Source organism: Pipra filicauda, unplaced genomic scaffold (assembly GCF_003945595.2).
Source record: "Pipra filicauda isolate LSUMZ 115617 unplaced genomic scaffold, ASM394559v2 scaffold1012_size38454_pilon, whole genome shotgun sequence".
In the NCBI taxonomy this organism is placed as follows: Eukaryota; Metazoa; Chordata; class Aves; order Passeriformes; family Pipridae; genus Pipra; species Pipra filicauda.
In genome coordinates this window covers 23,993-38,456 of record NW_024103444.1, presented here as the reverse complement: position 1 = coordinate 38,456, position 14,464 = coordinate 23,993, and the positions used below count along the sequence as shown (strand labels likewise).

Sequence of the window (14,464 nt, the reverse complement as noted above, 5' to 3'; positions counted from 1 at the left end):
GGATCCAAACCTGGGATTTTGGGATCCAAACCTGGGATTTCAGGATCCAAACCTGGGATTTTGGGATCCAAACCTGGGATTTCGGGATCCAAACCTGGGATTTGGGGATCCAAACCTGGGATTTCGGGATCCAAACCTGGGGTTTCGGGATCCAAACCTGGGGTTTCGGGATCCAGACCTGGGATTTCGGGAATTCTCAGGGAATTCTCCCGGGAATTCTCAGGGAAGGGCAAACCTGGCCCCGGGGGCCATCCCGGCTTTTCCCCAGCGGGAATTTCAACATTTGAGGCTCTGCTTGGACTCGATTTCCCCATAAATCCATAAAATAACGAGGATTGTTATTTATTATTAGGGATTATTATTTATTATCATGGATTATTTATATTACGGATTATTATTGATTATTATTAGGGATTATTTATTATTAGGGATTATTATTGATTATTATTAGGGATTATTTATTATTAGGGATTATTATTAGGGATTACTTATTATTAGGGAGTATTTATTATTAGGGAGAATTTATTATTAAGGATTATTATTTATTATTATTAGGGATTATTTATTATTATGGATTATTAATTATCATGGATTATTTATATTATGGATTGTTATTTATTATTATTGATTATTATTATGGATTATTTATTATTAGGGATTATTATTTATTATTATTAGGGATTATTTGTTATTAGGGATTATTATTATTAATTGTTTTTATTAGGGATTATTTATTATTATAGATGATTTATTATTATGGATTGTTATTAGGGATTGCTTATTATTGGGGATTATTTATTATTAGGGATTATTATTTATTATTAGGGATTATTTATTTTTAGGGATTATTATTATTATTAGGGATTACTTATTATTAGGTATTATTTATTATTAGGGATTATTATTTATTATTATTAGGGATTATTTATTTTTAGGGATTATTATTTATTATTATATATTATTATTTTTTTATTATGGATTATTTATTATTAGGGATTGTTATTTATTATTGTGGATTAATTATTATTAGGGATTGTTATTTATTATTATAGATTATTATGGATTATTTATTATTATGGATTATTATTATTATTAATTGTTTTTATTATGGATTATTTTTTATTATATATAGGCTGGAATGTTTTCCTGCCTCTCTCCCTCTCGGCATTCCCGGCTGGCCCCGCCCCCAACTCGGGGCTTTTTTTTGGTTTTTTCCCCTTAAAATCCCCCTCGGGGGGAGGTGGGAATTTAAGGATATCAGTCAGGGAACGGTGGAATTTCGGGATTGGGGTCGTGGAATCCCGGAATGGTTTGGCTTGGAAGGGGAGGGAGCGGAAACCCCGTCCCGGGACGTCGACTCTCCCTGTCCCAAAACTGCCCCGGAATTCCCGGTGCCGAGGCTCTTCCAGGGGAAAAGTGGGATTTGGACCCGCCGGTTTGGGGCTGGAAATCCAAAACCATGGAAAAGGGATCACGGAGTTCTCCTCCTGGAATGAGGGATCTCCCGGGGCTTCTCTGGGATTCCTCCCGTTGGTGAAATTCCTGACGAGCTCCCAGGTTGGCCTGGGAATGCCGGGGCCCTTTTCCCCGGGATCTGACGCCTCCTTTTTCCCTCCCCGGCTCATCCCACGGCGTCTTCCCGTCCCTTTTTTTGAGGGATAAACGTCCCGCTCGGCTCCTCCCGCTCCCGCCGCCCTTCCCGCCCCGACGCTCCTCGGGAAAGACAATCCCGTCCTCCTCCCCTCTTCCCTCAAACCCAACCTCCTCCCAGGCCCAGATCCCCCGATCCACGACCTTCCCGAGCTCCCAGAATCCCTTAATCAGAGATTTGGGATCATCAGGACTCCGGGAGCTCCTTTGAGGAGCTTTCGGGGTCAAACCCGGAGACTTTTTCCCGCTTGGATTCCCGCCCCCGGCTCATCCCGAGGCCCTTTCGTGGCGTTATCTCCTCTCCGGCGGCTTCCCGGGGGCCCCTTTTTTCCTTGGAATTTCGAGGGGATGGTGCAGGACGAGCCCTCCCCGCGGAGTCGGGATCGGGAGCATCGGGAAAGGCTCCGATGGGACGGAAGGAGACGGAGCCGAAGGGGCTTCTTTGAAGCCTCTGGGATTTTTTGGGATCTTCTCCCCGTGCCCTTCCGGGCCGGGAAGGACACGGCAATTCCAAAGGGAGGCTGGGAGATGGGAGAGGGAGAAATATTTGGGGTTTTTTTTCCCCAAAGATTTCCTTGGAAAAGGGGAAAAACATCCCGGGTCGAGCAGGGTGACCCTTCCCAAGGGTTTTCCTCAGGATTTTTTGGGGCCTTATCCAGGCTGGGAGAGACAGATTCCAATTCCAAAGGCGTTGGAAATTTGGGAGGTGTGGGGTGAAGAAATCTTTGGATTCTTGTTCCGAAGGTTTCCCTGGAAAAGGGGGAAAACATCCCGGGACGAGCAGGGTGACCCTTCCCAAGGGTTTTCCTCCTGGGGATTTTTTGGGATCTTCTCCCTGTGCCCTCCGGGCCGGGAAGGACACGGCAATTCCAAAGGGATGCTGGGAGATGGGAGAGGGGGAAATGTTTTGGGGTTTTTTTTCCCAAAGATTTCCTTGGAAAGGGGGGAAAACCGTCTTGAATTGTGGAATCTTTGGTTTGGTTTGGAAGGGGCTGCTGAACTCCTGTGGGAGCTGGGAAGCAAAGATTGGTCTGAATGCCTTGGAAAAGTGGGATTAGTGGGGAAAAGTGGGATAAAGCTGTGGAAATGGAAAGGGGAATCAGGAATTGTTGTTCTGCTCACTGAGGGTGGTCGTCTCCGTCTTGAGTCGTGGAATCTTTGGTTGGAGGAGCTGCTGAACTCCTGTGGGAGCTGAAAGCCAGGGATTGGTCTGAATGCCTTGGAAAAGTGGGATTAGTGGAAAAGTGTGATAAAGCCGTGGAAATGGAAGGGGAGGCAGGAATTGTTCCCCTCACCCCAGTTCCTCACCTCCATCTCAGTTCGTGTGGGAAGGGACCTTCACTCCCTCCCCTTCCCATCTGACATTCCCTCTCTCCCCCTTCCCTTCCCCCTGGGGGTGTTTTCCAGGCTGGAATGGGTGGAGATCATCGAGCCTCGCACCCGGGAGCGCACAGAAACCCTTGGAAACCCTTGGAAAAGTGGGATTAGTGGGAAAAAGTGGGGAGAAGTGGGATAGAGCTGAGGAGATGGAAGGGGGAGTCAGGAATTGTTGTTCTGCTCATCCGAATGGGTCGTGTCTGTCTTGAGTCGTGGAATCTTTGGATTGGTTTGGAAGGGGTTGTTGAACTCCTGTGGGAGCTGAAAAGCCAGGGATGAATGCCTTGGAAAAGTGGGATTAGCGGGGAAAAGTGTGACAGAGCTGAGGAGATGGAAGGGGGAGTCAGGAATTGTTGTTCTCCACACTGAGGTTGGTGAGTCGTGGAATCTTTGGTTGGAGGAGCTGCTGAATTCCTGTGGGAGCTGAAAAGCAGGGATTGGTCTGAATGCCTTGGAAAAGTGGGATTAGTGGGGAAAAGTGGGATAGAGCTGAGGAGATGGAAGGGGGAGGAAGGAATTGTTGTTCTCCTCATCCGAGTGGGTCGTGTCTGTCTTGAGTCGTGGAATGTTTGGTTTGGTTTGGAAGGAGCTACTGGATTCCCGTGGGAGCTGAAAAGCAGGGATTGCTTGGAAACCCTTGGAAAAGTGGGATTAGTGTGAAAAGTGGGATAGAGCTGAGGAGATGGAAGGGGGAGTCAGGAATTGTTCCCCTCACCTTGGTGCTCACCTCGATCTCGGATCACCGGGCTGTTGGTTTGGGAAGGGACCTCCTGGCTGACATTCCCTCTCTCCCCTCCCTCTCTCCCTGGGATGCTTTTCCAGGCTGGAATGGGTGGAGATCATCGAGCCTCGCACCCGGGAGCGCACGGAAACCCTTGGAAACCCTTGGAAAAGTGGGATTAGTGGGGAAAATGGGATAAAGCCGAGGAGGTGGAAGGGGAGTCAGGAATTGTTCCCCTCACCTTGGTGCTCACCTCGATCTCGGATCACCGGGTGGTTCTGGTGGGAAGGCACCTCCAGTCCCTCCCCTTCCCGACTGACATTCCCTCTCTCCCCGGGGGTGTTCTCCAGGCTGGAATGGGTGGAGATCATCGAGCCTCGCACCCGGGAGCGCACGGAAACCCTTGGAAACCCTTGGAAAAGTGGGATTAGTGGGAAAAAGTGGGGAGAAGTGGGATAGAGCTGAGGAGATGGAAGGGGGAGTCAGGAATTGTTGTTCTGCTCACTGAGGTTGGTGAGTCATGGAATCTTTGGTTGGAGGAGCTGCTGAATTCCTGTGGGAGCTGAAAAGCAGGGATTGGTCTGAATGCCTTGGAAAAGTGGGATTAGTGGGAAAAAGTGGGATAGAGCCGAGGAGATGGAAGGGGGAGTCAGGAATTGTTCCCCTCACCTTGGTGCTCACCTCGATCTCGGATCACCGGGTGGTTCTGGTGGGAAGGCACCTCCAGTCCCTCCCCTTCCCGACTGACATTCCCTCTCTCCCCGGGGGTGTTCTCCAGGCTGGAATGGGTGGAGATCATCGAGCCTCGCACCCGGGAGCGCACGGAAACCCTTGGAAACCCTTGGAAAAGTGGGATTGGTGGGAAAAAGTGTGATAAAGCCGAGGAGGTGGAAAGGGGAGTCAGGAATTGTTCCCCTCACCTTGGTGGCTCACCTCGATCTCGGATCACTGGGTGGTTCTGGTGGGAAGGCACCACCAGTCCCTCCCCTTCCTGGCTGACATTCCCTCTCTCCCCGGGGGTGTTCTCCAGGCTGGAATGGGTGGAGATCATCGAGCCTCGCACCCGGGAGCGCATGTACGCCAACCTGCTGACGGGCGAGTGCGTGTGGGACCCGCCGGCCGGGGTGCGCATCAAGCGCACCAACGAGAACCAGTGGTGGGAGCTCTTCGACCCCAACACCTCCCGCTTCTACTACTACAATGCCACCACCCAGAGGACCGTCTGGCACCGGCCCCAGAACTGCGACATCATCCCCCTGGCCAAGCTGCAGACCCTGAAGCAGAACACGGAGTCGCCGCGGGCGTCCACCGAGAACAGCCCGGGGCGGAGCAGCAACGTCAGCAGGGAGGGCAGCACCGGCTCCTCCCTGGAGCAGGAGCTGGATGGGGGCGGAGGAGGAGGAGGAGGAGGAGGAGGAGGCGGCGAGAAGCTCCCGGAGCAGAGGGCGGGCAGGCAGGGCCCCCAGTACGGCCTGGGCAAGGAGGAGGTGGAGAGGTAAGGGGTGGGCGGGGCGGGGTGGGTGGGGTGGGGTGGGCGGGGCGGGGATGGGCGGAGCGGGGATGGGTGGGGCAGGATGGGGATGGGTGGGGTGGGATGGGGGGGCGGGATGGGCGGGGGGCGGGTGGGCGGGGTGGATGGGATGGGCGGGGCAGGAAGGGTGGGGGTGGGGTTTTGATGGGCGGGGTGGGATGGGGAGGGCGGGGTGGGATGGGGAGGGGCGGGGTTTTTGATGGGCGGGGATGGATGGGGATGGGTGGGGGTTTGATGGTGCGGGTTTGATGGGCGGGGCGGGATGGGGAGGGGTTTGGGGCAGGATGGGGAGGGGCGTGTTGGATGGCGGGCGGGAAATGGGGATGGGTGGGGGTTGATGGGCGGGGCGGGATGGGGATGGGTGGGGAAGGATGGGGATGGGGGGGGTTTGATGGGCGGGGTGGGATGGGGATGGGCGGGGTTTGATGGGCGGGGTGGGAATGGGATGGGCGGGGTTTGATGGGCGGGGCGGGATGGGGAAGGGTGGGGCGGGAATTCCAGTGGGAAAGGGCGGAAAGCAGAGCCCTCATGCTGAGGATCCGCCCTTTCTTGGGAGAAGGGGGTTCGTGGATCAACTGAGCTACTCCTGGGGTTTGATCCTCTGTAAATCACCCCCTGGGGGTGTTTCTGGAGGAAGGAAATCCCAGGAAAAAACATGGATTTTGGGGGAAAGGATGGAGAGGAAAAGAGCAGAGAGCAGAGTCTTCATCCTGAGGATCCTCCCTTTCTTGGGAGAAGGGGTTTTGTGGATCAGCTCAGCTGTTCCTGGATCTCCACAGAGTTTGACCCACCATAAATCATCCCTGGGGGTGTGTCTGGGGGAGGGAAATCCCAGGAAAAAACCCTGGATTTTGGGGGAAAGGATGGAGAGGAAAAGAGTGGAGAGCAGAGCCCTCGTGCTGAGGATCCTCCCTTTCTTGGGAGAAGGGGTTTTGTGGATCAACTGAGCTACTCCTGGGGTTTGATCCTCTGTAAATCACCCCCTGGGGGTGTTTCTGGAGGAAGGAAATCCCAGGAAAAAACATGGATTTTGGGGGGAAAGGATGGAGAGGAAAAGAGCAGAGAGCAGAGCCCTCGTGCCGAGGATCCTCCCTTTCTTGGGAGAAGGGGTTTTGTGGATCAGCTCGGCTGTTCCTGGATCTCCACAGGGTTTGATCCTCCATAAATTGCCCCCAGGGGATGTGTCTGGGGGAGGGAAATCCCAGGAAAAAAACATGGATTTTGGGGGAAAGGATGGAGAGGAAAAGAGTAGAGAGCAGAGTCTTCATCCTGAGGATCCTCCCTTTCTTGGGAGAAGGGGTTTTGTGGATCAGCTCAGCTGTTCCTGGGTCTCCACAGGGTTTGATCCTCCATAAATTGCCCCCAGGGGATGTGTCTGGGGGAGGGAAATCCCAGGAAAAAAACATGGATTTTGGGGGAAAGGGTGGGGAGGAAAAGGGCAGAGAGCAGAGCCCTCGTGCCGAGGATCCTCCCTTTCTTGGGAGAAGGGGTTTTGTGGATCAGCTCAGCTGTTCCTGGATCTCCACAGGGTTTGATCCTCCATAAATCATCCCTGGGGGTGTGTCTGGGGGAGAGAAATCCCAGGAAAAAACCCTGGATTTTGGGGGAAAGGGTGGGGAGGAAAAGGGCAGAGAGCAGAGCCCTCGTGCCGAGGATCCGCCCTTTCTTGGGAGAAGGGGTTTTGTGGATCAACTGAGCTACTCCTGGGGTTTGATCCTCTGTAAATCACCCCCTGGGGGTGTTTCTGGGGGAGGGAAATCCCAGGAAAAAAACATGGATTTTGGGGGGAAAGGATGGAGAGGAAAAGAGTGGAGAGCAGAGTCTTCATCCTGAGGATCCTCCCTTTCTTGGGAGAAGGGGTTTTGTGGATCAGCTCAGCTGTTCCTGGGTCTCCACAGGGTTTGATCCTCCATAAATTGCCCCCAGGGGATGTGTCTGGGGGAGGGAAATCCCAGGAAAAAACCCTGGATTTTGGGGGAAAGGGTGGGGAGGAAAAGGGCAGAGAGCAGAGCCCTCGTGCCGAGGATCCGCCCTTTCTTGGGAGAAGGGGGTTCGTGGATCAACTGAGCTACTCCTGGGGTTTGATCCTCTGTAAATCACTCCCTGGGGGTGTGTCTGGGGGAGGGAAATCCCAGGAAGAAACATGGATTTTGGGGGAAAGGATGGAGAGGAAAAGAGCAGAGAGCAGAGCCCTCGTGCTGAGGATCCTCCCTTTCTTGGGAGAAGGGGTTTTGTGGATAGTTCCTCGGGGAACCTCAGGGTTCCTCCACAGGGTTTGATCCTCCATAAATCACCCCCAGGGGTGTGTCTAGGGGAGGGATATCCCAGGAAAAACCCTGGATTTTGGGGGGAAAGGATGGAGAAGAAAAGAGCAGGGAGCAGAGCTCTCGTGCCAAGGATCCTCTATTCCTTGGGAGAAGGGATTTTGTGGATCAACTGAGCTACTCCTGGATCTCCACAGGGTTTGATCCTCCATAAATCATCCCCGTGGGATGTGTCTGGAGGAAGGAAATCCCAGGAAAAAACATGGATTTTGGGGGAAAGGGTGGGGAGGAAAAGAGCAGAGAGCAGAGCCCTCGTGCCAAGGATCCGCCCTTTCTTGGGAGAAGGGGTTTCGTGGATCAGCTGAGCTACTCCTGGGGTTTGATCCTCTGTAAATCACTCCCTGGGGGTGTGTCTGGGGGAGGGATATCCCAGGAAAAAACGTGGATATCAGAGGAAGGGATGGAGAGGAAAAGAGTAGAGAGCAGAGTCTTCATCCTGAGGATCCTCCCTTTCTTGGGAGAAGGGGTTTTGTGGATCAGCTCAGCTGTTCCTGGATCTCCACAGGGTTTGATCCTCCATAAATCATCCCAGGGGATGTGTCTGGGGGAGGGAAATCCCAGGAAAAAAACATGGATTTTGGGGGAAAGGGTGGGGAGGAAAAGGGCAGAGAGCAGAGCCCTCGTGCCGAGGATCCTCCCTTTCTTGGGAGAAGGGGGTTTGTGGATCAGCTCAGCTGTTCCTGGATCTCCACAGGGTTTGATCCTCCATAAATCATCCCTGGGGGTGTGTCTGGGGGAGGGAAATCCCAGGAAGAAACGTGGATATCAGAGGAAGGGATGGAGAGGAAAAGGGCAGAACCCTCATCCCGAGGATCTGCCCTTTCTTGGGAGAAGGGGTTTCATGGATCAGCTCGGCTGTTCCTGGATCTCCACAGGGTTTGACCCACCATAAATCATCCCTGGGGGTGTGTCTGGGGGAGGGAAATCCCAGGAAAAAACCCTGGATTTGGGGGGGAAAGGATGGAGAGGAGCCCTGGGGAGAAGGACTTGGGGGTGTTGGTGGATGGAAAAACGGGATACGCCCCGTCCGTGTGCGCTGGGGAGTTTGGGATTCCCCACGTCCCGGGGTCGTGGCACAGCGAGGGCAGCGGGAAAGGAGGGAAGGAATTCCGCCCCTGGAATTCCGCCCCTGGAATTCCCCCGTGTCCTGGGCTCCCTAAAGCAACGAGGAAAAAGAGGGAAAACCATTCCCCGGATGTTGGATTTCCCCCCCTCTGTGGATCGTCTCCCTCCACGATTCCTTCGGCTCCGATTTTTCCCGTCCGTGCCGGGTCCGGCCCCACCTCCCCCCCGGAGGAGTTTTCCATCGGATCCGACGGCTGGAATGGCGCCCTTTGGATCCCTACGGAATTGTGGGGGTCGGAAAAGCCTTCCCGGGTCACGACAGGCCCCACGAGCTCCTCCGGCCGTTAAAATTCCTCATTCCCTCGGCCGGATATTCGGGAACGGCCGCGGGTGGAAAACACGTTCCCGGCAGGAAAATCGGGATTCCGCTCCCGTTTCCTCCGTCCGTCCTCGAAGATTTCCGGGAAAAAAAGAAATTCCAGGCCGGGGCTGGGAGGTGAAAGGGGGTGGAAGGGGGGGGTTTGTCCCTTTTTTAATTCCCTTTCCGTGGATTCTCCGCTTCCCACGGTTGGGACCGGGCGGGGATTTGTCCGACGTCGCCGTTCCCGCGACGTAATTCCAGGGAAAGCCGGGGCGGGAGTCGGGATGGGATTGAGGGGGCGGAGCTTTGCCGGGCGGGGGGTTAAGTCGGGATTAGGAGCCGGGATTTGGGGTCTATTCCGGGCTTTTCCGTCCCCGGCTCACTTTCCCCCGGAGTTAAAAATAACCGGGATGAGGCTCTCGGAGCCGCTTCCGGAGCCGGAGGGGAACGGAACTCCGGGATTCGGGGATTCAGGAATTCAGGGATTTAGGGATTTAGGGATTTAGGGATTTAGGGATTTAGGGATTTAGGGATTTAGGGATTTAGGGAGGGGTTGTTTGGTTTTAGTGAATTTCTGGGATTTGGTTGTTTTTCCGGAGGGTTCCCGAGTCAAAGCTGCCGGGGGCGGGTTTGGGAAAATTCCGGAGGGGGGGAAAAAAAATCGGCCTTTGGAATTCGGGAAAACGACTCCGGGGGTGGGAAATCGCTCTCAGGAAGGGAAAAATCCCCTTTAGGGATGGGAAAATCGCCTTTATCCGTGGAAAATCGGCTTTGCCGTTGGAAAATCAAATTTATTCATGGAAAATCCCTTTTATTCGTGGAAAATCAGCTTTATTCGTGGAAAATCGGCTTTGCTGTTGGAAAATCAAATTTATTAATGGAAAAATCCCTTTTATTCGTGGAAAATCAGCTTTATTCGTGGAAAATCACCTTTATTAATGGAAAAATCCCTTTTATTCATGGAAAAATCACTTATTTATGGAAAATCAAATTTATTAATGGAAAATCCCTTTTATTAATGGAAAAATCAGTTATTAATGGAAAATCAAATTTATTAATGGAAAAATCCCTTTTATTCGTGGAAAATCACCTTTATTCATGGAAAATCACCTTTATTCATGGAAAATCGGCTTTGTTCTTGGAAAATCCCTTTTATTAATGGAAAAATCCCTTTTATTAATGGAAAAATCCCTTTTATTAATGGAAAAATCACTTATTAATGGAAAATCACCTTTATTCATGGAAAATCTACTCTGTTATTGGAGAATCAACTTTATTAACGGAAAATCCCTTTTATTCATGGAAAAATCCCTTTTATTCATGGAAAAATCACTGATTAATGGAAAATCAACTTTATTCATGGAAAAATCACTTATTAGTGGAAAATCAACGTTTATTAATGGAAAAATCCCTTTTATTAATGGAAATTGGAGTTTATTATTGGAAAGTCCCTTTTAATAATGGAAAATCCCATTTATTAATGGGAAAATCACCTTTATTAATGGAAAATCCACTTTGTTAGTGGAAAATCAACTTTATTAATGGAAAATCACCTTTATTAATGGAAAATCCTCTGTGTTAGTGGAGAATCAACTTTATTAACGGAAAATCCCTTTTATTAATGGAAAAATCGCTTTTATTCATGGAAAAATCACTTATTAGTGGAAAATCAACTTTATTCATGGAAAAATCCCTTTTATTAATGGAAAAATCGCTTTTATTCATGGAAAAATCACTTATTAGTGGAAAATCAACTTTATTAATGGAAAAATCACTTTTATTTATGGAAAATCGCTTTTATTTGTGGAAAAATCATCTCAGTGGAAAATCAACTTTATTAATGGATGAACCACTTTTATTAAGAGAAAACCCATTTTTATGAGTGGAAAATCAAATTTATTAATGGAAAAATCCCTTTTATTAAAGGAAATTGGACTTTATTACTGGAAAATCCCTTTTGTTAATGGAAAATCACTTTTATTTATGGAAAATCATCTTCGTTAATGGAAAATCAACTTTATTAACGGAAAAATCTCTTTTATGAGTGAAAAATCGCTTATTAGTGGAAAATCCCATTTATCAATGGAAAAATCCCTTTTATTAATGGAAATTTGACTTTATTACTGGAAAATCCCCTGAATAACAGTGGAAAATCGCTTTTATTTATGGAAAATTAATAATATATAATATATAGTTATTGCATATTCTGTATTTCTTATTATGTGTTATATATTATTATATCATTACATATTATATCATTATATAATATATATTTATATTTATTATATCTAATATATTAAATATATATTAAATATTAAATATATATTAAATATATTGAATATATAATATATTTAATATGTAAAATATATATTTTATATATAGTAAATGTAAATATATATAATCTATATTTACATTTATTGATAATCATATGAGGATATAATAATTAATAATAGTGTTTGTGTTATTTAATTATTAATTATTAATAATATTCCTGGAAAATCACCTTTATTCCGCAAAAAAAAAATCGTCTTTATCCGTGGAAAAATTCCCTTTTTTTAATGGAACATCCACTTTATTCATGGAAAAGCACCTCGAGGTGGGAGAAGAGCAGGGGAGGCCGGGATTCCTGGGAATCTCCATCCCAAGAGCAAAGGAGGCTGGGATTCCTGGGAATCTCTATCCCAAAAAACAAAGGAGGCCGGGATTCCTGGGAATCTCCATCCCAAAAAACAAAGGAGGCCGGGATTCCTGGGAATCTCCATCCCAAAAAACAAAGGAGGCTGGAATTCCTTGGGAATCTCCATCCCAAGAGCAGGGGAGGCCGGGATTCCTTGGGAATCTCCATCCCCAAAACAAAGGAGGCCGGGATTCCTGGGAATCTCCATCCCAAAAAACAAAGGAGGCCGGGATTCCTGGGAATCTCCATCCCAAAAACAAAGGAGGCCGGGATTCCTGGGAGTCTCCATCCCAAAAAACAAAGGAGGCCGGGATTCCTTGGGAATCTCCATCCCAAAAAACAATGGAGGCCGGGATTCCTTGGGAATCTCCATCCCAAAAAACAAAGGAGGCCGGGATTCCTGGGAGTCTCCATCCCAAAAACAAAGGAGGCCGGGATTCCTGGGAGTCTCCATCCCAAAAAACAAAGGAGGCTGGGATTCCTGGGAATCTCTATCCCAAAAGCAAAGGAGGCCGGGATTCCTGGGAATCTCCATCCCAAGAGCAGGGGAGGTCGGGATTCCTTGGGAATCTCCATCCCAAAAGTAAAGGAGGCTGGAATTCCTTGGGAAGCTCCATCCCAAAAAACAAAGGAGGCCGGGATTCCTTGGGAATCTCCATCCCAAGAGCAGGGGAGGCTGGGATTCCTGGGAATCTCCATCCCAAAAGCAAAGGAGGTCGGGATTCCTGGGAATCTCCATCCCAAGAGCAGGGGAGGATGGAATTCCTTGGGAAGCTCCATCCCAAGAGCCAGGGATGCTGGGATTCCTGGGAATCTCCATCCCAAAAACCAAAGGAGGCCGGGATTCCTGGGAATCTCCATCCCAAAAGCAAAGGAGGCCGGGATTCCTTGGGAATCTCCATCCCAAGAGCAGGGGAGGTCGGGATTCCTTGGGAATCTCCATCCCAAAAGTAAAGGAGGCTGGAATTCCTTGGGAATCTCCATCCCAAAAAACAAAGGAGGCCGGGATTCCTGGGAGTCTCCATCCCAAAAAACAAAGGAGGCCGGGATTCCTGGGAATCTCTATCCCAAAAGCAAAGGAGGCCGGGATTCCTGGGAATCTCCATCCCAAGAGCAGGGGAGGTCGGGATTCCTTGGGAATCTCCATCCCAAAAGCAAAGGAGACCGGGATTCCTTGGGAATCTCCATCCCAAAAGCAAAGGAGGTCGGGATTCCTGGGAATCTCCATCCCAAAAAACAAAGGAGGCCGGGATTCCTGGGAATCTCCATCCCAAAAGCAAAGGAGGCCGGGATTCCTGGGAATCTCCATCCCAAGAGCCAGGGATGCTGGGATTCCTGGGAATCTCTATCCCAAAAAACAAAGGAGGCCGGGATTCCTTGGGAATCTCCATCCCAAAAGCAAAGGAGGCCGGGATTCCTGGGAATCTCCATCCCAAGAGCAGGGGAGGCTGGGATTCCTTGGGAATCTCCATCCCAAAAAACAAAGGAGGCCGGGATTCCTGGGAGTCTCCATCCCAAAAACAAAGGAGGCCAGGATTCCATGGGAATCTCCATCCCAAAAGCAAAGGAGGCCGGGATTCCTTGGGAATCTCCATCCCAAAAAACAAAGGAGGCCGGGATTCCTGGGAACCTCCATCCCAAAAGCAAAGGAGGCTGGGATTCCTTGGGAATCTCCATCCCAAAAAACAAAGGAGGCCGGGATTCCTTGGGAATCTCCATCCCAAAAGCAAAGGAGGCTGGGATTCCTTGGGAATCTCCATCCCAAAAAACAAAGGAGGCCGGGATTCCTTGGGAATCTCCATCCCAAAAAACAAAGGAGGCTGGGATTCCTTGGGAATCTCCATCCCAAAAAACAAAGGAGGCCGGGATTCCTTGGGAATCTCCATCCCAAAAAACAAAGGAGGCCGGGATTCCTGGGAATCTCCATCCCAAAAGCAAAGGAGGTCAGGATTCCTTGGGAATCTCCATCCCAAGAGCAGGGGAGGCTGGGATTCCTTGGGAATCTCCATCCCAAAACCAAAGGAGGCCGGGATTCCTGGGAATCTCCATCCCAAAAAACAAAGGAGGCCGGGATTCCTTGGGAATCTCCATCCCAAGAGCAGGGGAGGCCGGGATTCCTGGGAATCTCCATCCCAAAAAACAAAGGAGGCCGGGATTCCTGGGAGTCTCCATCCCAAAAAACAAAGGAGGCCGGGATTCCTTGGGAATCTCCATCCCAAAAACAAAGGAGGCCGGGATTCCTTGGGAATCTCTATCCCAAAAAACAAAGGAGGCCGGGATTCCTGGGAGTCTCCATCCGGGCCGGAGCGCGGGATGGGGGAGGAGGAGCCGCGGGATCCCCCCTGGCTGTGCCTGGAGAAGGTTTTTGGGGAGAGGCCTCGGGGGTTCCCTCCCAAACCGCTCGGGTTTGACCAGAACCGGATCTTTCCGTGCCCTTTCCTTGCTAATTCCAGGTGGGATTCCCGGGATGCGGCTCCGTCCCGGTGGGTGTTTGTGGGAGCTCTCCGTGCCATCCCTCCCCTCCTTCCCGGGTCATCCTGGTTGGAACAACCCGCTCCGGTGGAAGGGGGTGGGATGGGATGGACCTTTGGGATCCCTCCCAACCCGGAGCGTTCCCTGATTTCCAATAATAAACTCCAATTTCCGTTAATAAAAGGGCTTTTTCCACTGTTATCCGGGGGATTTTTCCAGCAATAAAGTCGAATTTCTATTAATAAAAGGGATTTTTCCATTGATAAATGGGATTTTCCTTTAATAA

General features: G+C 49.9%; 1 protein-coding gene across 1 annotated transcript in view; it reads left to right on the top strand.

Moving 5' to 3' along the window:
• Nucleotides 1–4,526: 4,526 nt before the first annotated feature.
• LOC114000840 (rho GTPase-activating protein 39-like) overlaps nucleotides 4,527–14,464 on the top strand; it is a gene marked incomplete at both ends in the record, with an annotated part of 33,562 nt that continues 23,624 nt past the window's right edge. The window contains one exon of the mRNA XM_027745898.2: nucleotides 4,527–5,243. Coding sequence (XP_027601699.2) covers nucleotides 4,527–5,243 — 717 coding nt within the window. The remainder of the gene's footprint in view (nucleotides 5,244–14,464) is intronic.